Source organism: Panthera pardus, unplaced genomic scaffold, assembly GCF_024362965.1.
Source record: "Panthera pardus isolate Hobbes unplaced genomic scaffold, ASM2436296v1 HiC_scaffold_10, whole genome shotgun sequence".
Taxonomy (NCBI): domain Eukaryota; kingdom Metazoa; phylum Chordata; class Mammalia; order Carnivora; family Felidae; genus Panthera; species Panthera pardus.
In genome coordinates, this window is record NW_026526655.1 from 30,957,505 (window position 1) to 30,980,433 (window position 22,929).

The window sequence follows — 22,929 nt, forward strand, 5'->3', positions numbered from 1 at the left end:
TTGGGTACTAAAAAAATAACCAATTTTTAAGAGGACATGCATTATAAACAAGAATTTTACCTAGTCTCACATAACTTTTCAGCTTTTAAAGACAGACCACTATCACATGAAATTTATGACAACTACCAACAAAATGCTAAACATTATTTTTAAAAACAGGGGCAACAAGGTAGTCAAGGAAGTTCTTCTAAAGAAAATTAATTTTTGAGTGAGTTTTCAAAGAATGTGATGGTTAATCTGAAAAGGAGAAAAGACACAATATTCATTCTCTAAAATTGTGTAAGAAAATCTTTCCAGATGGCCAAGATGCTCCTTCTTAATACAGCTTGCAATGTACATGAATTCACATACAGGATAATCATGTTTAGACAGTTTGGACACTTAATTAGAAAATGGTGTTTTGAGTAAGGACAGAGAAAGTGAAAATAGAACTTTGACTTTCTGTATCATATAAATAAATCAGGCTGAGGTATAGCCTATAGACTTGGAGAAGAAAAGATCAGGAGTCCAGCCGTAGGAATCCAGCCAGTAATTTATATGGTGCTCAGTAAAAAGGAAGCAAGGAGTTCATCATTGACATCCACCTCCTGTCTAGGGCACAGTTAATTCTTCTGAACAGTGCATTTACTAAACTCACCAGGATAGAAATCTGGTCTCCAACTTTACTATCTAGAGTTAAAAGAATACATTTGACTGGAGTGTCAGTGGGAAAAAGGATGGATAGATGGATAAATGTTAGATGGACGGATATTCATTCATCAACCCAGTAGGTCTCTGGAGACCTTCCTTGGGCAGCACAGGACATTGTTAGTGGTAATGGTAAGACTTGGGATCCTACTTGTGTCTGCTCACCTAATGAGAGATAAAACTTGTGCCCAATAAAGATAAAATGAGTGCCCAAAATTGTAAATGAATATTGTACTACAAACTTATAGTTTTATTATTTCCAGAACCTCTCTGCCAAACAAAGACCCAAATAAAAGACAATTAACTAAGCTTTGAGGAGACATCACACATGACTAATGGCATACAATGAAGCTTTTTGTGCACATCTAAATCTACTTATGAGGTAAGACCTTTTTCAACTATGAGGTTTTATAATTGTATGCTCTGTGTTATTATAACAAGAGTTGTAAATTATAAAAATGGAAACCTAACCAAGTTAAGAGATTCACCCAGTAATTTATTTTAAGTCAACTAGATTGCAAGCTGCTTAGGAATGAGTTCATGGCTTGTGCTATTTTATATTCCTCTGGTAGCCTAGCATAATACTCCTCATCTATTGAGCCAGCAATAAATAATTATTGATTACCTGAAGTCAGTGACGGGCACACCACCATCTTCTGTAGCAGTGACATCAGATGTACTGATTTCCATAGCTACGTCCTTAAGCCCAATCATGGGAAAAGAGCAGATGTTAGCTGTACAAAGGCTAAGTTCTCTGCCATAAGGGCAGTTAATTGTAGCACCCAACTAAAGTCATGAGGTCAAAGGACACTGTTCCTGAACTGTGACTAAAATACAAAGTTTGCCTCATGCTCTCAGGTCTCTGGGGCAGAAAGCCTATTTGTTTTAAAAACACAAGGAGAGTTTAATTGATCATCACAGTTCCAGAGAACCAGATGACACAAAGCCTTTCAGCTTCTGCCATCCGTGTCATTTTTCAGAACAAACAGCAAAAAAATATACAGAAATGCCATTCTTATCGGTGGTTTCAAGAAACATGGACTATGAGGTGATGGCTTCTTTTGACCAATATTATCTTAAAACGCCAAATACCAGAGCTATGATTTTAAATATGATGTGGTTAGGCATAAAGCTTTCTAACTTATTTTCCTTGATCATGTCATATTCCACACACACGCATTAAGTAATTACAGCCAAGCCTTCTATATAAACAAAAAGAAGCTAAGCAAGTTATACCACACAATTTCCTATAATTTTACACACAGAAAAAAAAAAAACAAAAACAAAAAAACAAAAAGCGAAGCCCCAGATTTCTTCCATCTGTAAAGGAATTTGAAGAGTTTAACAGATCTCATAGTTATATAGAAATCAGAATTTTTTTTCTGGTAGTTTTAGAGGGTTACCTCTATTTTCTGATAGCTATCAAGATTTTCCCATTAAGTCCATGGATAAACAGAATGAGCACCAGTTTCTGTGCACCATACGATAGATGCATTGTTTCAACGACAAATTGACAGACTATGGGGGTGATATCTGGGAAGTTGTCTTCTTTTATCTGGTAAACATTTTAAGAAGGGTAAACACAAGAGGGATAGCTTTTCATATGGCAATTGCTAAGCAAAGGCTATCACCTTTCCTTATCACCTTGGGATGTGTGAATGAAGAGATCAAGCTGTTTAGTATGTCTTACTACATAGTCACCTCAAGATCTTAGTAAATTTCAAAATGGGTATGAGCAAGGAACTAGCTAAATGTGTGTCTATCGGGTCATAATTCATCAAACAGCTTTATCAGGTAAAGCAAATGAGAAAATCCTTAGTCAGTCATAAAAGCGTGACCAACTCTGAGTGACTTGTCCCTAAGATGGATCTTCTGTAAATAATCAAATTAGTGGATTTTTTCCCCTCCCCTATCTATCCAGATGGGCAGATGAGCGGAAAGGGGAGGAAAAGAAAATCTTGTGTGCAGGCATCAGCACACACACACACACACACACACACACACACGTATACACCCACATGTGCGCACCTTCCCCCGCCCCAACTACCAAAGGGTAAACCTTATATTTAAGTTGTTCATGTAAATGAGGCTTTACCATATACTGAATTGTTAGCGAGATTCTTGAACTTCACACTGCAAAAGTAGATCAGCATAATTATCATAAATCATTTTAGGTGTGACTAGAAATTTATGAGAAATGTAATCAATGGCCACAAAGAATTATATATTTAAAAACCTGAGTCAGATTTTTAAGAATGTTTAATATAGATAAGTAATTTGAAAGCATTTTGAAACAGACACGTGAAACCCAACGAGGCTCTGAAAAGCAGCACCTCTGTCTAGAGAACGAGGGCCATTCTGCCTGGTCCTGTTTGGCTTTCCCAGGGTACCTGCACAGAAAAGAGGTGGGGGGATGGGCCATAAGAAAGGAAGATGGGGATTGTAATGGTTGGTGAGAAGGGAAGAAGAGACCTGTGCGTGTGTGTGTGTGTGTGTGTGTGTGTGTGTGTGTATTGGGGGGTGTTCCCTTTCTTTTGTTAAAAGGACAAACTGCAAATGATTTTATCAGTGGCTCAAGGAACTATCAAAAGTTGAATGTGACAGTATGGCTGACAATATTTTCACTACTCAGGGACTAGGCCTCTGCAAACATGGCCTCACCAGACATACTATTAAGTGCATTGTGCAAAAGAGGCTTGAAAACCCAGGGGTCTAGTATCAAGTGAGCAGTAGGAAGGTGACCTTTCATTCCGCTTGTTTACGAGAGGATCTGTAGGCTCTCAGTGCAGGTCCAGCATCAGCCAGAGGCCCAAGGTGAGGTGGTGAACTTGCATTTTTGTGTGTGTGTGTGTTTTGAGGTCATATAATCACCTTAGAAAATTAAAGCTGGAAAAGAACAAGAGTAAAAGCTTGGTTTCCATATACTATCTTACATTTTTTGAAAAACGGCTAAATGAAATTCCCCTTTAATATTTTTTTTCATAGAGTACAACCAACTTAGTGCCAATTTAAGTACTACATTTAGCCATTAGACATAGCACACAAAATTGAAAAGATGATAGGAAAACTGAAGCAGAGAGCAAAAAAGAAATTAAGACAAAATACAAAGACAAACTAGACAGAAAACAGAAAAATGGAAACAGTGGTTCTGTTAGGATCATAGTAATATTTTTCCTTGTTTGACATTCTATAATTTAATAAATAATATCTCACTTAAACGACATTTCTAAGAGTACAGAATATTTTCAAGCAAATCTCACTGTTGTTTTTTTATAAAATGTTACAAACTGATTGCCTGTCTATGAAGTATGCCTGTATCGACCATTCATCCACAGCTACTCAGAAAAGGTAATGCCAAGTGTGCTGAAAAGTTCTTATTTGAACTGCTTTTCACATTTCTCCTTCACTAACACAAACAAAAGTTACTACTGTGAGGTAATTACCTTGTAATATTTGTTACCAGTAGCTTGTCTTTAGGTATTGATTTTATTCTTTCATTCAACTGAGCACCTCAGGCCTTTTTCCAGAGTATTAAAAATGTTTTAAATATTTGATACATAATCTGTCTACCCACCCCCCCCAGCAACTTTCACCTACTCTGAAAACAAACTAAAATAAAAACCAAGACAACAGGAAAAGAAGGATGATGCCAGAAATGGGTTAGAAACGCCGTGACCTCCTTAGCCCTGATTGAGTCACTGTCATAGCAGAAAGCATGCACGCACTTTGTTGACTCTATGGCTGTGACTGATTGATGATAGCCCGGCAAGGTTACCATAGCTAATTACAACATCATTCATGCAAGCCTGCATGGGAAGAAAATACCAGGCTCACAGGGAAGAAAAAAAGAAAAGAAAGAAAAGCTATTCTATAGCTGTTAACTTTTGAATAATCAGCCCCAACAGGAAACAAATAAGATGAAACTCAGTGACCAAATTATGACTTATGGAGTCGTCCAAGCAAATGACCTCAGTTGCCTGGTAATTTCAACTCTGGTTTCACAGCCCACAGCAGAAAGCTTCCAGCAATGGGGAACCCGCACATGCTTGTGCGCTTTGTAGTCAGAAATCAAAGGCTCCGGGAGAAGCCCAGCCTGGCCCTGAGCTTTAGTTCTGCGATGTGTGTGGTGTGACTGTGTTTGTCTAGGGTCAGATGCCAATACTTAAACTCACATTACGGGCACAGCAGCTACTTACACACTACAGCCTAATTAAAGGAATAAACTTCCCCCTTCTTTATTTTTTCCTGAAGATCAGTGCCATAAAGGGATTTGGTTTCCTTAAAAACTCAGACAAATGTTCCCATATGTTTCCCTTATGCAGTAAATTAGACAAAATCAGATAGAAAACGGTCACAATTTCCAATGCTAATCTATGGCTATATATATATTTTTTTTCCTGAGAACTACTGAAAAGAAAGGGAAATTCAGTGTTTTGAAAATAATTATAACAAACACACAATCATAATTTCCATTTCAGTTTTGAAGCACAAACACACACGGAAACAATAAAGCATCTGAGGCACCTTCCAGCTTTCAAGTCTCAAAAACAAGAATCACTTTCAAATAGAAAGTAAGCTCATCTTCAAAGTTTAACACGCGAGAGGAGAATAAAGCTAACACCATTTCAACTCCAAACTTTAATCAAACTGTTTTATATCTGGGTAATACGGATCACAAGACTAGCAACAACTAAGTTCCAAATATGTTTTATCCTGACATACTGTTTAAATTACATTGCTAAAATAATTATAACCAAAGAAAATGTTTTCTCACTGAAGCTTGGACCCAACATATCAAGTTTCAGTCAAGAAGTCCTGAAAAAAAAAATTATCAAAAGGTCCAAAATAAAACTACTAATTAATTGAGGCCATGGGACAGAAATTGGCAGGCACATGGACTCAGATTCAAATTCAGCTTTAGAATGAATGAAATTCTCCTAAAAAAAATCATAGCCTATTAGGGCAAACAAGGTATATTTTATAGATGAGAAAACTGTGAGCCAAGGAGACATGGTGATCACACATCACAAAGAGACCTGGACAGTCTCAGTTCAGAATATTCACTTCTATGGAAATGACAGTTGTGTCCTGATTTATTTTTTGTTTGGAAAAATGTGGTCCTGATAGATATAGGTTAAATGATTACTTGGGAACACAACTAGATCAAATACTGTAGGGTCTGGGACCAGGTCCGTATCACTGGTTCTCAAGGGACGAGGATGGGCCAACCTTGAGACCATGATCTCACAAGGTCTTCTGAGGAACAGCAGAAGGTCAGCTACCACACATCAAAAGTCAGTACAGGAACAGCCTAGGGGAAACCTAAAAGACTTACTCTTCCAAATTTCAAAATAATTGTCCTAGTTTGTCTTATGGACACAAGGCCCTACACGCAGAAACTTGCGATGTGAAAAGAATACAACAAATATCCACAATATAGAAAAAAATCACCTACGTATCCCATTAACATATTGGTTTGGGTTCAGTTTTTTCCCCAAACATAAACACATGCATGCATGTGTGTATGCGCAAACATACAAGGGATGAGAAGGCAGAAGCATATTCACTTTTTTTTGAAACCTACAGAAGGATTTAAAAGAAATTTTCTCCATCTTAATTTTCTGGTCTTTATTCTCTTATTAGCTTTTGATTTACAGCTATTCACAGTATCTATTTATTAATTTACACTCTATCTCACTTCTAAAAGGATATGAGGTGGTATTTTATCACATATAGTATTAAAAGACATGGATAATTGAAAACTAAAATTAATCCAAAAACTGTCATGTAGTTGAAAGAGCACTGTACTAGAAGCCAAGAGACGCAGGTTCCAACTCGCGTTTTTACCCAACTAGTTACTTGACATCAGAGCGCACATTTGATTATTTGTAAAATAATGTCAATTGTCCAGAAAACTGCTAATTATGAAATTCTATAGAACTATGTCTAGACCAGCATCTTACAAAAGTTGCTGTCAAGGGCACTAAGAATTCTTTTGAGTGGAAGTGAGTTTCTCCACTGTAGGACCTTCTAAAAGGCCTAAGGATTCTCTGCTGCCTACTCAACAGCCTTCTGCATCCCTCTTTCTCCTGCTAGCATATCCAGTCCTATTTCTCAGAGAGTGAAAGTGAATAAATTAGAATAGCATCCAGAACGTCAGTGCACAATATATGTCATTTATTAATTCACTATGATCACGTAGTTGTTGAAATTCCAAAATATGTTAAGAAGTACCATAGGATTCCACAAAGAAGACCTGGGAAATCCCTGAGCTAGATGATTTTAAAGCTCAAATGGACTCTGTGAATATGATTCTTTACTGTTTTACCTGGTGGTGTTCTACCATGTCTCTTCTTTTAAATAGGTTTTTTAGGTTAGCAATCTCTAGGCTATACAGTTGAAAGCATTGATCAATTTCAGAAACATAGAATCATCAAACGTTAGCCCAAACTAGCAAATTATTCTACATCAGAACTTAGTCATTTAGCATTACATTAGAAAAACCACTGGAAAATAAATGGTAAGAAACAATTTAAATGAATAAAGTTAGGATTATATAGATGCCCAACTGATTTAAAACTCTTAAAAATAAATAAATATATATATATATATATATATATATATATATATATATATATACACACACACACACACACACATATATATCCCATTAGCTTATAGGGTATATATAAGAGTATGAACCCGTTTAGGTCAGTAGAAGAGTTCTTCAATTCATCTTTGTAACTCATTGTTGCCAAATAAAATATTAAGAAATTTATTGTTACCCACTGCACTATCTAAAAGATGTGCACAAGACTTTATAAACAAGGTCATATTTGAGCTGGAATTTAAAAGGTGGCTACAGGAGCACCCGGGTGGCCCAGTCAGTTAAGCATCAGACTCTTTCCTTCAGCCTAGATCACAATCTCACGGTTCGTGAGATTGAGCCCCACATTTGGCTCCATGCTAACAGTGCAGAGCATGCTTGGGACTCTCTCTCTCTCTCTCTCTCTCTCTCTCTCAAAAATAAAATATTAAATTATTTTTTTAAAAAAGGTAGGTACAAATTCATCAAGTACAAAAAGAGGCAAAGGGGGGATCAAAGTGAAGAGAACAGTACCTACAAAAGCACAGAGGCTTAGAAGAAAGCAAATCTGGGGAATGGCCAGTGGTTCATGGTGCCTGCAGGTTAAGGTAACTGTGGAAGAGTGGCCAGTAAGAAAGGCAGGCAGAGAGAAAGTAGGTAGATCATGAAGAGCCTGTAAATATGAACTTGCTGCATATTCGATGCATAAGTATTTCATCCTGTGAGAAAAAAACAGGAATGGCGAACTTGTGTATGCATACAGGGAATGTTGTTGGTTTTTAACGAATATTGTTGACGATTATCTTCTGTTGAAAATGATATAAAAACTACACTGAATATTGAGCATATTTTTATCTCAGATACAAATAAAACACAAATTTGTGGTGATTAATATGACCTAATGATAAAAATGTCTTGATTCCTATTATTTGTTAAATTGTGTCTCATTAGGAGAGATAAGCATGTGAGCTGATCATGGTTAAATTCCCCATTTTCTTGAATGGGGTCTCAAGAATTTGAAAATGAGTGAGAATAAGCCCTGCTTCTGCTGTCCCAGCTGGCACCAATGAGCCCCCCATGAGGAGTAGAACCAGCTCCAATGGCCTCTGGGAGGAGAGTGGCGAGTAGAGATGAAGAGCTGGGGCTCTGGTGTTCGGCATTTTACATGCACCTTGTTATGGTGAAATCACTGGAACACAAAGGCTACTTCCACACTAACCACTTCCTCCCCCTTTATCTCAACAGGATCTCGGGGTGGGGCCAATGGCGCCGCGGGGTCACACTCCTGGGAGAGCCATGAGCATTGCATCTGCTGCCTTGCATATCACCCCACCCCGCCATGACACCTGTCCCATCCATGACCACACCTGCCCTGAGAGCAACAAAAGGAAAACAGAATAAGCAGATACCCAAGCAGGTGGTGTTGCTTCCTTCTTTAATTTCTCTGAGAAACCTGATACATGTTTTGCTTTGCTTTGCTTTGCTTTTAAAGTTACAGAAATGAAAAGTACTCAATCTGCTGGACCCCGGAGGATAGATAAGGGATGGATTTTTTTTCATCATTCATCCCTGCCCAGATTCCTCCAGCTAATTCTGAGGAACCATCTGCATCAGCCTGCTAATGACTTTGGACATGGCTCTCCACGCCATAGGAAGCCATTGGAAGTTGTTAGGCAGGGAGTTATATAACCAGATTTGTGATTTAGAAAGGCAGCTCTAACAGAAGCAAGGATCCGTGCACCCTGTAAAGAGAGAGGTCAGTTTGAGGCCTCTGCAATCGTCTGATTGATGATAAAGCTCTGGCCTGCTGCGACACTCATGTACATGAAGGTGGAAGAAAGTGAGGAGGGCAGGAAAGAAAGAGGAAGAACTGGAGATGACGTCAGGGCTTCAGACCCATTGGCTGGAAAGCGACGCTGACCGCTTAATAAAGGTTAGCTAATCTCGTCATTTAATCTATAGTACCACGTGAAATGGATTTGAAGCCAAGAAGTGAATAAGCACTTTCAGGGTTTGGGTTTATATTCACAACATAAATCGCAGACAAACTCTATCAATTTATTCTCTTACAAATAGCACATGAAAGGCAGCTCAGAAAATTTGCTCCTGTCACTGGAGCCAGAGAGGGTTCAAATCCTGGCTCTGCCACCTAATAACTATGTGATTTTGGATAAATCACTTAAGTACCCTATGCCTGTTTCCTCATCTCTTAAAGGAGGGGAATGACAGAACCCAGCTAAGTACTGTGAGGCTGAAATGGGTTGTTATGAGTAAAGGATTTAGGACACTTAGTGCACCGCTTGGAGCTCGGCGCCCGGCATGTAGTTCCCATTTAATCAAGATTGTTTTCTGTCTCTCTTACCAAAAATTCGTCCTCAGGATGCACAAAATTCACTTTCAAAGGAAAAGAACCTCAGCTTACCTTTCTTCCTGACTTCAACATTGCATTGCTCAGTTGGTTCAACAAAAGAAGCTGAAAATCTTAAGAAAAACAAACTTATTTTTTTCCCCGAGAAAGCGAAGAGAAAGGTGAAAACAAATTCTCAAGCCCAGGGCCCTTGGAGTTTCAGCCTTTCGAAGACCACACAGTGCTCGCTTCTAAATAGAATATTAAAACAAGCAAGAGCAATTTTCTCCTTTCGTCTTCCCTTATTGCCTAATTTTCCTCCCGCACCATTTGCATAATGGATAAAAAGGCATCCATTATGCAAATGAATGATAGGGTGGTGAGGTTGTGGAAGACACAAACCTCGCTGTGGATGGAGAGAGGCCTCCACAAGGCCCTCTGTCGTCTGCATTCCAGCACACGGCCTCACTGGCCGGGTTTCCAAAGGATAGAGGAGAATTGTGAAGATTATAGGTCATTAATTTCTACTTGGTTTATTACAAAGGCAGCACCACAGATGCTTTCCAGAACATTTGTACCAAATACGGATATTCAATATTGTGGTATGTAAAACAAACTTTACAGTAAACATTTTGTTTCAGATGGGAAAAACGAGTACTCTCTAGGACTTACAATTTTAAGCATGTTCTTTGCTTTGCAAGCGAAAGATTCCCCTTGCAAAGTAGTAAAAGCCTCTGTTCTTCTATCTGGAGAATTAACCTATATAACAGGTGCTCAGAGCAGTCTCAAAACATATGCATACATTCAACAGGAATGAAAATTTGTTTTAAGTACCAAAATGTTAGTGGATTTTCAAAAGCTTCATGCTGTTAAACGGACCTAAATTTATCTCTAAGAGTTATCACCAAAAACTGACATTTCTCTTGGAGATGTAAATTCACTGAAACTGTAGAAGAATGTTTATTTTTCTCCCAATTCCTTCAAAACAAAAATAAAGAATTCTGAACAAAACTACCAGGTGGGTTGTTCTCGCTTGAATAAATGAGGAGGACAAAATTAAGAAATTAACTTCGGGGAGCCTGGGTGGCTCAGTCGGTTGGGCGTCCGACTTCAGTTCAGGTCACGATCTCGCGGTCCGTGAGTTCGAGCCCTGCATCGGTCTCTGGGCTGATGGCTCAGAGCCTGGAGCCTGCTTCCGATTCTGTGTCTCCCTCTCTCTCTGCCCCTCCCCCGTTCATGCTCTGTCTCTCTCTGTCTCAAAAATAAATAAAATGTTAAAAAAATTTTTTTTTGAAAAAAAAAAAAAAAAAGAAAGAAATGAACTTCAAACGTTTCCTCCAAACTCTGAGATACATCATTTGGGGAGAAAAAGAAGGTGGCTGAAACAGAAAGTGACCTTTGTTTCTAGTCCAAATTCCTTGATAAACCTTAGCTTTTGCCAAGTGACACTCTTCAGGGACATTTTCTTAAAGTGATCCTCATAGGCTACAGATAAGCCACATCACTTACAGACCAGCCTGTCCTGTAGGATACTTCGAGAGGATGCGGTTCAGATTCGCCCGCAATGCAAGCAAAAACCGCATCCACTTGTCTGAGCATCATCGACTACAAAGAGCTATGTGAAAATAATTTAAAGAAAAGACAGACCAGATTTTTAAAGAAAGATACTAAGAGGATACGTCATATTGTAGAAGCAACTCATAATCAGCAAGCTGATGTATTTCAATCCGGTGAAAAACATACTAGTGAAAATGTACATACCTAATTTTAGAGCAGAAGGGGTTACTTCGATCTCCCCACCAATTGGTTTAAATGCAGCCAACTGGGCAGCCACTTCCGTCTCAAAGGCATCTGGGGTCTGCTGACCTGTAAGGTTTCCACTAGGGCTCTCAATCTTGTGGAGTGGTTCTTGTTCATCAAACACAGCAATCAGCTACAAACAAATCCAACAACACTCATTACTTGGTATGACATGCATCATCACACAACACTGTATCTGGCTGATTGTGATCTTTATTTGATTTTAAAGAAAATGGCCCCTGACAACGTCAAACTTGAATGTTACTGCCCCACAACTCTCCACTCAATAGGTCTAAAAGCATTGTAGCCAGGAATTAATTGTTTGCCGATTCTTGAAATAAAGAACCAATTTTGGCTCTTTCGAAATAAGGAAATGGCTGCCCCTTCCCCTTGCCACCTTCACCAATTTTCCTAAAAGGACTTCAGTAGTTTTAAGAGTGTTTCCAGAAATAAAAAGTCGAAGATGCAGAAGCTGAGGATAGGTCTACTTGAAAAAAGAGGACATTCAAGGCTCGGAGAGCTGAGATATTATAAAATCCATAATTACAGCTGCCCTCTTAGACACGATCACAACAAATGAATGTGTATATTTCCATACAATGTGTTCATTTTGTGCACATAGATATCATCCCCTTTTTATACATCCCTTTAATTCTGTTCTCTTCCTTCATGACACTGTGCTGACTGGTTCAGTCCAATGAACGCCAAGTCCAAAGAGACTAAGCGTCAGCACTTTCAACCAAATTATTACTATCTTCATTTCAATTTCATTTCATAGGAGAACTATGTTTCTTAATATAGAACTATTAACAGAACCATTAATATAAAACATTTAATTGTCCATTCCAAGCCATTTTTCATAAAGGGCAAAATAAAATAAAATATTCCAGTAATTGCCCAAGCACTGCTGTATCAACAGTGAGGACAACCCTGCTCAAACTGTATTTTTGGCCAGCAGACAGCACCTCCACGGAGGACCCTCACAAGCGTCTCATCAAGTGCCGTGGAAAAGTCCAAATGTGTGTGCAGTAGGCAGCGAGAGGATGCTACTGTCAACCCAGGAAAGAGCAGTGTGGGCAACTTTGAAATCTGCTAGTAAATCTTTAGATATTTTTCATTCATTACATACAACAAACCTACTTATGATTCAAGCATTTATTTAGGAAAGGCACAGAAAGCCCCATTCATAAGGGAATCTCGTTGGCAATAGTATTAATAACACAAATGCAGGAGTAATCAATCAAAACATCATAAATTCCAAGTTGAATCTTTCAAAAGAAATGAATACAATTAGGGATATGCAAATTGACTACTCAGAAATAATTTTCATAATTGACTACTCATTTCCAGTATGGAGACTTCTTTAATTGGAAAATCCAACAATCCTCTTACCACAGGAAAGAAATGCTACTCCCAAGGCATTATTTTTAATTCTTGAAATTGAGCACATACATTTTCTATTTTTAATTGGTAGTAATGATGAACTGATTTGAGAGAAGACTTAAATGGATTAATAACGAAAGATTATTCTAGTATAAAAATAATCAGTAGAACTGTATCTTTGTAATCATCTGGTCAAAGTGAAGAGTTTAAAACTTTAAATCTTGAAAAGGAAAATAAAATCAGTTTTTAAAATGTGCTAGAAGTGTAATTTTCATCACTATTTTTGTGACATAATTATAATTTCAGTTTTGCATATTGGTGAATTCTAACACATTTTAGTAACATTTATTTTAATTGCCAATCGGCAAGATGAAGCGGCTTATTACGTGGGTTCTATGAACAATTTTGTGTTAGTGAAGAGTAATACCTTACTCTTCCCTCTTCCTACATCCTTAACTGCTAGTAAATGCAGTGCGCCTTCCATATTGGGGAAAAGAGAAAAAAACTGAGTATCAGTTTGGAGCATAATACACAATCTTAAAACTGATAACTCATCAACTATGCCATTATCTATGTTTATTATGTAACCTTTCCTCCCCAAGATACTCTCCTGTTTTCCATACTATTATATCCATACAAGTTTACAGCAGATGTAACAACAATGGTACGCCTACTTATCAAATGAGAGAACATAATAGTTCGGAGATTTTGTTTCCCAAAGGGAGAGGCAAAACAGTAATTGGTACTAGAATCTAGTCTTTTTCATTTCTAACTCAGGGTTTCAGACCACACTGTGACTGTTTTCCAACAAGAGAGCTGTAAAAAGAGAGGATATCTTGTAAAATATTTGTGGTTTGTCCACTAGGATACTATATCCTAAAGAATACGATCAAGAATGGAGAGAAAAGGCAATAGTCGTCACAAAGATGATGATAATAAGAAGTGGAGTATTCCCAAATCTCACAGTCCGTCTCCCAGTCCCACAATTGACAGGCATTATCTTCACAATGTCTACCCTAGATGTACAGATGGATGAATGAATGAGACGGTCTCTCTTCCTGGAAAGAAGAGGTTCGGTTCCTGAATCGGTGGTGCCCAAACAAAGTCTTTGGCTTCATTGGTGCTGGCTGATAAGAAACTCTCCATGCGGTCTGCATTTCAACATCTACAATATGCACACTTGTTTCAAAACTGACAATTTCTTTAAATCGTACATTGTAGGTGCTTATTAGCTACATTACTTGCTTCATCAGAACACCTCCATTATCAGGTAACAGAGTTCCCAGCAGACGGTGTTACAGAGATGCATTAATTAACATAAATCATGGTTCTGGCTCCTCAACAGAGGCATGCTGATTTCCAACATGATAGAAAAAGAAGTTGGACAGGAAAGAAGAAATTCTATTTAACTTTTTTTCTGTTGTTAAGGTTTCACCTAGACTAAACTTCTATGGCATGTGGAAGATTTTTCACTGACATCTTTGGGACTATAGTAACCTAAACATTATGCAAAATGCAAACAGGTAATATTTCATTTGGATGCCTTTCTCTTCTGCTGCCCTATCCATCTTCTGGCAACCCTTCTGTTCTCCTTCTGCAATGCTTGTATTCTCACGTCACCCAGCACAACACCAACATTTCCCAAAGACCCCATAATCCAAACTCTTTTCAGAGTCATTATTTCTAATCAAAACTCCTGTCCTCACAGATCTCTGTCAGTATTTTGGCATCTCATCCCCAGATGTACACAGGAAGGTTGGTCCACAAACACACTATTCATTCTCCCACCCCAAACAAAAAGAAAAACCAACAACAGAAAGGTTTAAGAAACCTTCTCAGGACCCATTTACCCCTGTAGATAATACCCTATTTCTCTACTTTCCTTAAAAGCAAAATCTGAAAATGTCTGTCTACAGAGCAGTTTCCAATCTCTACAGAGCAGTTTCCAAAGGACTCCTGTTCTTTGCTGAGACCACACTTGTCAGGCTCTTGCCCCTCCATTCCATGGAAACTGCTCTTATGAAGGTCAAAACCAATCTTTAGATAACTAAATCCCAAGCCACTTATCTGGCTTGATTTTAGGACACAGTTCAACATGCCTCTTAAATTGTTTTGTTGACTTGTCTTCCTGGATATCTCTTGTGACCATCCGTTAAATTTCCTTTTACTTATTCCTCCTCATCTCTAAAAATGTGACAGAGAACACATCTAAGTCATTTTGGACATCTCATTTGTCTCATGGCATAGATGTAAGTATATGCTCATAAATTCCAAATTTAAACCTCTAACCCAGAGCTTCTTCTCGAACTCCAGGCTTATATGGTCCATCACCTAACATAACATGTGAAAAACTGAAAAAATGATCTTCCAAAGCTCTTCTCACAATCTTTTTACATTCAAATTACTGGCAGTCCATCCGTCCAACTGCTCAGGAGAAAAATCTCATATTCACCCTTGATGCCTTTTTCCACCCCTCCCTTCTTCTCTCATACACCCCACACACATCCAGTTTGTGAACAAATCTCAAAATATAATCAGAGTTTACCTGCTTCTCACCCCTCTACTCTCATCACTTTGGGCCCAGCTACCACAGTCTCTCCCATGGATCACTGCAATAATTTCCTGTGTGGTCTTATTTCTACCCATGCTCCCTTCTAATCCATTCTCAATACAGCAGCCAGAGTGATCCTACTAAAACACAAGATGGGTCATGTGTCTCCTTTGGTCAGTCACCTTCCCATGTCACAGTGAAGCTCAAGTCCTTGCAATGGACTATCTGGTCGTAAACTCCTTGGGACATATCTGACCACATGTTCTGAGTGCGTTCTCCCTTGCTCTCAGGATTCTATCCATCTATGATTTCTTCTTTGTTCCTGACTCAGTGTCTTTGTATTTGCTGTTCTCTCTGTCTGAAATAGTCTTCCCCAGACACCTACATGGTTTGTTCCTCTGTCCTTCCAATCCTTACTCAAATGCCAGGCTTTTGCTGACCACACGATCTTAATTGCAACATCACAGCCACTTTCTATCCTCCCTTCTTTTTTCTTTATCGCATTTATCGCCCTCTCAATGTTTCATTTTTTAGTTGTCTTATTTATTGTCTGTTTTTTCTCACTGTGCTAGAATATAAGCTCCAAGGAAACAGTGATTTTTGTTTTTTCTGTTGTATCCCCATCGCCTAGATTGGTGAGTATACACAATAGGCACTGAACATATGTTTGTTGGAATAAAATGACTAAAAGAAAGCAAGAACAGATACTAAAACCTAACAGAGCAAGTAAAAGATACCTAGATTTTTTTCACGTGTTTTTAGAATAAACATCCAAATTATTATTTTTTTAGAAATGAATGCATATAAACAACCTGTACATACCCATAAGACCCTCGAAGCGTCATCATCATTATTACCGTTGTTCTGGTTTTGTTATTATGGGTGGTGGGGGAGAGAAATTCCTACTTTTCTATTCAACACGAAGAGAAATTGCTTCTGCCACATCAGGCTCCAAAAAGAGAGATTATGTGTGTTCTCTTTCTTTTTCAGGCTCAATTTTGAAAGGGAGAATCTGCTTATTTGGTCTCTGAAGGAGTACAAGTGGTACACCAGGGGTGGAGAGCACATGGAGAGGGAGGCAGAGTCAGCGGTGTAGTCTGAGATGGCATTCCATAAAGCTCACGATTCAAGTGTGCAGCCTATACAAATTAAGGTCTTCCATTTCACGTTCTACCAGCTTTCTGTGATTGTTTTAATAAGACACTATTTTCTCTTTAATGTGCCAGTAAAATTAAGGCACTGGGAGAATGTACAATGTTTATCTTACATGTTTTCTACCTCTGTTTGAGAGGTCAAGGTGGAGTGCAATTCTCAGGAGCACACCTAACTTCTAAATAGGACTTAAGAAAACATGTAAAAATAAACACACTAATGTAGCATGTAAAATGATATTCAATAATTCGATCTCAGTTGTCCATGCTGATGGTGCTCCCAGTTCAAAGGTTAGGCACTGGCTTTGGTAACTGCAAGCATCCCCTGGCCACCCCGGAAGGCCTATGGGAAGAACATCTGAAATTGGGATTCTACTAGCAAAATGATCACCCATAAAACTTCACTTTAGAGAATATTTCCATCTTTTTCTCATACCTTGTGTAGATCAAAATAATGAAAAAGTCAACAACAACAACAAATTCAAAGATGAAAAGAAATGGAAGAATTTTGGGTAACTTACAATTATCTGTGAAACCTGAATAATAGACTTGATCAAAAGAGCCATGTGTTCTCTGCAATTTCACACCATCAATATCACTTCGAGAACTCAGACCTGTTTGTATAATTAAACAGTAAGACTATTATGATCAATATCACTAGTAAAGGGCTGTGTGTTTGCGTGCGTGCGTGCGTGCGTGCGTGTGTGTGGGGAGTGTGTGAGTCACGTGGAGGTAGAACGTTAAGTTCCTTGATAATATCCCTAGCATGCCTAAACACTTCAGCACAGAGCCTGGTACACAATGGAAGGTTAAATGTTAATTCCTTTTCCTACCATAGCTAACATTCTCTGGCTTCCAGACTAAATCCCACTTGACTTGTTTATCCATATTCTGCTTTTACTTTGTTGATTCTCTTTAATCTCTTCATCACAGGATTGACAGAGGAACGGAGAAAGTACCAAGATCAAACACATCAAATAGGTAATTTTTGTTTTTCTTTTTTGTCTTCCTCTTCATCACACAACCCGTAGACACGCTTTACCACTCTCCCCACCCTGCAAAACATGGGTTGTGCTGTTTCCACCACAGTTTGAAGCAATATACCAATGCCTTTAGCTTCTCCAGTCACAAGTAAATATTTTCATAATAAATGCCACCAAGGGTATTTATTGCAGTGTCCCTCAATATTCATGATGTGGCTTGCTCTGTTATCAAACTATAGCATTCTGTCACTTTTTAGAGCCTGAGTTTTTATAATCGAATGCTATTATCTTTAGCCTATAGAGAAAATCAAAAAGAATCATCCAAATGCCCATAGAACATGATTTATAAAAGTACATTTTTTGTATTAGTAATTACAGTTAGGAAATGTGGCTCTATTTTAATTACACGTCAAGTACACTCACGTACTACTAAGAAAAACTTATTTGCCATATTGAGTTCTTTGGGTTCAACTCTTGAATTTAACAACACACTGCTATTTTTACCGTTTCATACCTATTCCATATGACCGACAACTATCAAGTAAAATTCAAAGACAAAGGAAAAAAAAAAACAGGATCCTACAAAACAAAATTAGAATCATTTGTCTCAAATCTTAATAAACACAATTAAATCTAAGTAAGACTGTGAAATTACAACCATTTCACAAGTACAGGAAAACACATTATCACCTTTGGGAAGAGAGTGAAACACGGAAGAATTTCATTTAAATGTATACATATCTGCTTGTAACTAAATAACAATGGGCTATGTGACTTACTTTTATGCCACTTTAAACAAAGGTTTGAAAACAGGTGATCTTCCTTCATAGGATTTTGACAGCTAGCTAAAAGCATTTAATCCAGATTTTTAAAATGAGCATGCTCAAATTTGCATCTTCATCAGATGCAAGCATCAGATCAAGTATCCTCAGAGCAAGTATGCAACAGCTCTGATTCTCAGAAAGTTCAATCGACATTCAGTAAATGAGATAAAACCAATTTTCATTTCCTCTCCAAACTGAAAAATCTGTAATAGGGACCTTTACAAACTTTACAGCTTTAAGCTTCATGCTAAAGAAAATAACATAATTTATTCAACTGTACTAAGAATCCTATTTATTCTTATCACATTTTCAAAAGGCAGCTGCCTACACTGCTGGTAATAACAAAAAGCATGCCTATTAAAAAAACACCGATACTTTGGCCAGAACTGCATTTACCTTTAATTATGCAGCAGCTCACTAAGAAGTCAGGTATACAATAAATACATTTATACTGAATCGAATTTTTCCTGTGACTGACTCAAGTTTGAGAGCCTTATTTTTTATTTGTTTATTTTTGTTACATTCATTCTTCACTTTCCTGCGTAGTAACAACTCACCATTTATGAAACAACCTTCAAAACCGACACCTAACATACACAAGGAAAGCCTGAAGACACTTTCCTCTGTGCCCTTGACCATCCATAGCAGTGGTCGGGCAAAGGGCTCCATGGAGATCAGGTGGTAACCACCAAGCTCTAATCCTAAAGGGCCCGGTGGGACAGCTACGGACAAAGCAAACACGTAAAGAAGCAGGAAGAAGTTTCAAGCATTCTGAGGTAACACAAATGTCAGAAATTAAAAAAAAAAACAGCATCTCTGGCTTTGTCAGTAATAGTATTTCCACTGTCTCTGAATTACACACACTAAATAACCGACACAAAAGAAAGTGGAAGATCCTTGGGTTAAACTGGTTGAGAAAACTCAAAAATGATGCCAATTCGCTGAGTGGCTTTGCTTGCCATTTACTCTGTATATCACAGACGTTCCTCAATTTTATCCAATCCCAAGGGCTTTGAAGGTCTTGGGAGAGTGTACGTTAGTGTAAATGAAGACAATGTTTTAAAATGCAGGGATACACATACACACAAATGACTTCTTCTTCAAATCACTCTCAACTAAATCACACACATCTAACCTGCATTTCTGAAAGAATATTCTTTTCTAAGGAAGCGTACCCGACACAAGAAAACATAAAATAGCACGTGGAAAAATATTTTGTAAATGACAAAGCAGACATATCTTTAAAATGTTGTAACTTTCACGTTAGTACTATTTTACTGGCTCAGTTTTTTTCTCCTTACTTCCCTACAGCTTCTATGCTCTACCCTAAACCAAAGCTGGAACGGCCTCAGAAACACCTTTTTGGTAATTTCTTGGCCAAGGTCCAGCGCTGCCACAGTCATCCATAGATATGTCAACAGACCCTTGAAGGCAGTAACTTACTGGAATCTAAGGCTGATTTCTCTCTGCAGGGATTATTCATCACAATAAAATGCCTCAATGCATCTCCAGGTCCTTACGTCTCCACTGCAAAGGCCTCAATTTGCTTCTGGCTTCTAGTCCAGCCCCCGGATGTTTACCCACAACACTACTGCTGAAATGGGCTTTCCATCATACAAAGTGGCATGGTCTTGCTCCAAGTTAAAATTCTTTATATTCTCATAGTTTCCAAGATGTAGTTCAAGGCCTTCTACTGGGTTCTATGTTGTTCCCACAATACTGTCCATGTCTCTATCATTACCAGTCACACAGCACAACCATCTTGATTTACTTGCCTCTATAACTGTCAGCTACTTGAAACCATGAGTCACATAACTAAAAAATGTATTTACCAAATAATTAGCCAGCCCTCACTATGTGCTGGGCACTGTTCTAAGTACTTACATATCCTATTTCATTTTCATAAGAAAACTTATCAGAAAAACAGTATTATCCCCACGTTACAGATGAGAGAATTCAAGTATAACCTGACCTTGTATTCCAAGCTGCTCGTGAGTACTTGCCACATAGAGGGGAGTGAGGGAAATGGTTTACATTCTCTGCTTTACCGGAGAGAAAGGGCAAATGTGGCCATTTGGATGGATGTGGACACCATCTCCCTGAGTCCTTGATTTTTCCATCCAATTGGGAGTAAAGGTAACCTCCCTTACCACGTATGCTCCTACAGAGGGCAAAATAGCTTCTGTCAGCTTTGAGGCTCAATGTAAGATGACATTTTACAATTGTTCCATCTCAAATCCACTTAGTATATTATGATCCCAACCCTGTTTGTTGGTGGACTGCATTTATGTACTTGACTTTCTTCCAGAGGAGACCTTCTGAAATTATAAAACTAATGTGTGTGTTAACATACTTAGTTTTGAAACAAACACAATCGTACGGTGTTCTCTACTACGTCTGACGGTTAGAAGAACCCTGCTTCTTTGTACTAATGACTGCAATCCAGGGTGCGTTGCTTAATTTTGTGGATTAATGAGTAAGCAATCAAATGTGATTTTAAGTCATGAATATAACAAACATACTATTCATTTATTTTGACAAGTATTTTAATTTATGAGACTTGGCTACAAATAGAACAGTCTATTTGGTAAAAGGAAAAAAAAAAAAAAGAAACCTTTCTGCTTTTAAGACAACTCAACAGCTCTCAGATAATAAACCTCTGCAGAGAATGATGACAAAGCCACCACCTTCTAAAGACAGATAAAGAACTGATAGGTTGATAGAAAAAACAACGAGATCTTACTGGATCATTAAAACGTTCAAGGAGACAATGCTGCGTGCACTTGAGCTGCAGGCATGGTCTTTGGGGCTTGCCAACCACATGGAGGGTTTCTAACTAAAACAGGTCAGTGTTGGCCTGAGGCAGATGTCGCCTAGCCTGTCACTGTGGTAGCCTAAGACACACGTTTCAACAGTTTCACGTGTCTCTGAGGTGGCCTCACATTCCAGGCCTGAGGTCCCCCAAGGCCAGACAACGTTGTGAGTGGCCAACGACTACAAGGGAGTTTTCAACTCCCTGAAAATTAGCTGGTGATTAATTGGTACTACATTTCATCAGACTGGTGAGGGAACAGACTCTTTAGCAAAGACACATTTAGCAAATTGGCCCGAGCACCGGCTGATTGACCTCATGACAGGTCTAATGATGGTCTACTTTCTCCAGCATTTGGTGACAGCTGAACAACCGGTGAAGACGACGCAAAGGTCAGCGTGCAGCCTGATTGAGGGATGAGGAAGCACTTCTCTTAAATATTCCGTTTAGACTCAGATCTTCCTTGTCATGGGTGACAAGGCTTTGAAGCCGATATCTTAAAAAATTAACACTGCACTTGCAGGTGGGTTTCGCTACTGAACCCCTTCCGTCTGAGTGGTAAAGCTAACCTTTTCCTTTAGCTTCTAATTGCTCTACATCTCCTTAACTAGCGATAATGTGGCTAACCCTGCTGGGATGGGTGTTGACTTTGGGAGCATCTAAATGTCAAGATTTGTAATTATGATTGTGGGTGTATTAAATTCACATAGAATGATGCCTCGCTAATTGGGGCCTGAAGACAAGAAGCCCAGGGTCCTTGCTCCTTGCTCACAATCGCAGGAGGGGTATTACCTCTTCCAGGAGTACCTGTGCTTCAGGTCTTGCCTCTAATTGTGGGAAGAGCATCTTTCAGAGTCAGTTGCAAATTTATATGTTTTGTGCAAAAGGCCTTCTTCCTAAAGCATCTAGAATATATTCTGTCGGCGTGAAAACTAGGATTTGTTTCTAAATTAAAAAAAAAAAAAATGAAACACACTGAGCATAGTTACAGGAAAAAAAATGGAACACATGTTTTGAAATCAGGGCTGGACCCCAAAATTCAGGTTGCTAAGACCATCAGCAATCTTGGGTTTCAAAAGCCAGTGTTTACACTAAACTCTCAAACCCAGTAGCCACTTTTGCACTTTGCTACTCTAGGCTTTTATGTTTCTCAGGTGAAGAGACGAGACGAGACGAGAGAAAAAAGAAAAAAGAAAAAAGAAAAAAGAAAAGAAGAGAAGAGAAAAGAAAAGTGCTTAGGCAAGAAGAGGTAGGACTCGCAGTGTCTCCCAGGGGAAAGAAAACTTCAACTTCAAAAGGATGTCATTAGGGGTACTTGTGAAAACGCACAGTAGAAAAGAAGACATACAAGATAATCTAAAATCCCAGAAAAGTCCTGTTACAATATCGGTGCCTTTGTCCAGTCTTCTCTTCTATGGATTCACATATATATCTCAACATTACTTGAACCATACTTCATGACACACAATTTTCTGATACTTTCACTTAGGATTTTCTTGTATACAGTTTTCTCTAATTTTAATCTGCAAAAAATGAAGAAAACTCATGCCTGAATAACATTGCATAACATATTAAGTCATATAAATAATTTAGCCATTCTGCCATTCAGGACACATGAAAATGAAGGTTATCTAGGCAAAGCAGTATAATTTTTTCAACCACTGCCAATTTTACAGACAATATTATATTCTCCTGTTTAAAGGTTAATTATTTGATTACTAGTGATATTGAAAATAATTCTATAAGCCATTTTTATTTCTTCAGTGGATGGTCTGTTCATACCCTTTGCCCTTCTGTTCCATTTT

At 38.3% G+C, this 22,929-nt stretch overlaps 1 protein-coding gene across 3 annotated transcripts in view; it reads right to left on the bottom strand.

Annotated features, from left to right (window-relative positions):
* PARD3B (par-3 family cell polarity regulator beta) overlaps nucleotides 1–22,929 on the bottom strand; it is a 1,011,329-nt gene that overhangs the window by 594,710 nt on the left and 393,690 nt on the right. For all 3 annotated transcript variants that reach the window (XM_019446282.2, XM_019446284.2, XM_019446283.2), the window contains exon 3: nucleotides 11,382–11,553. In XM_019446282.2, coding sequence (XP_019301827.2) covers nucleotides 11,382–11,553 — 172 coding nt within the window. The remainder of the gene's footprint in view (nucleotides 1–11,381; nucleotides 11,554–22,929) is intronic.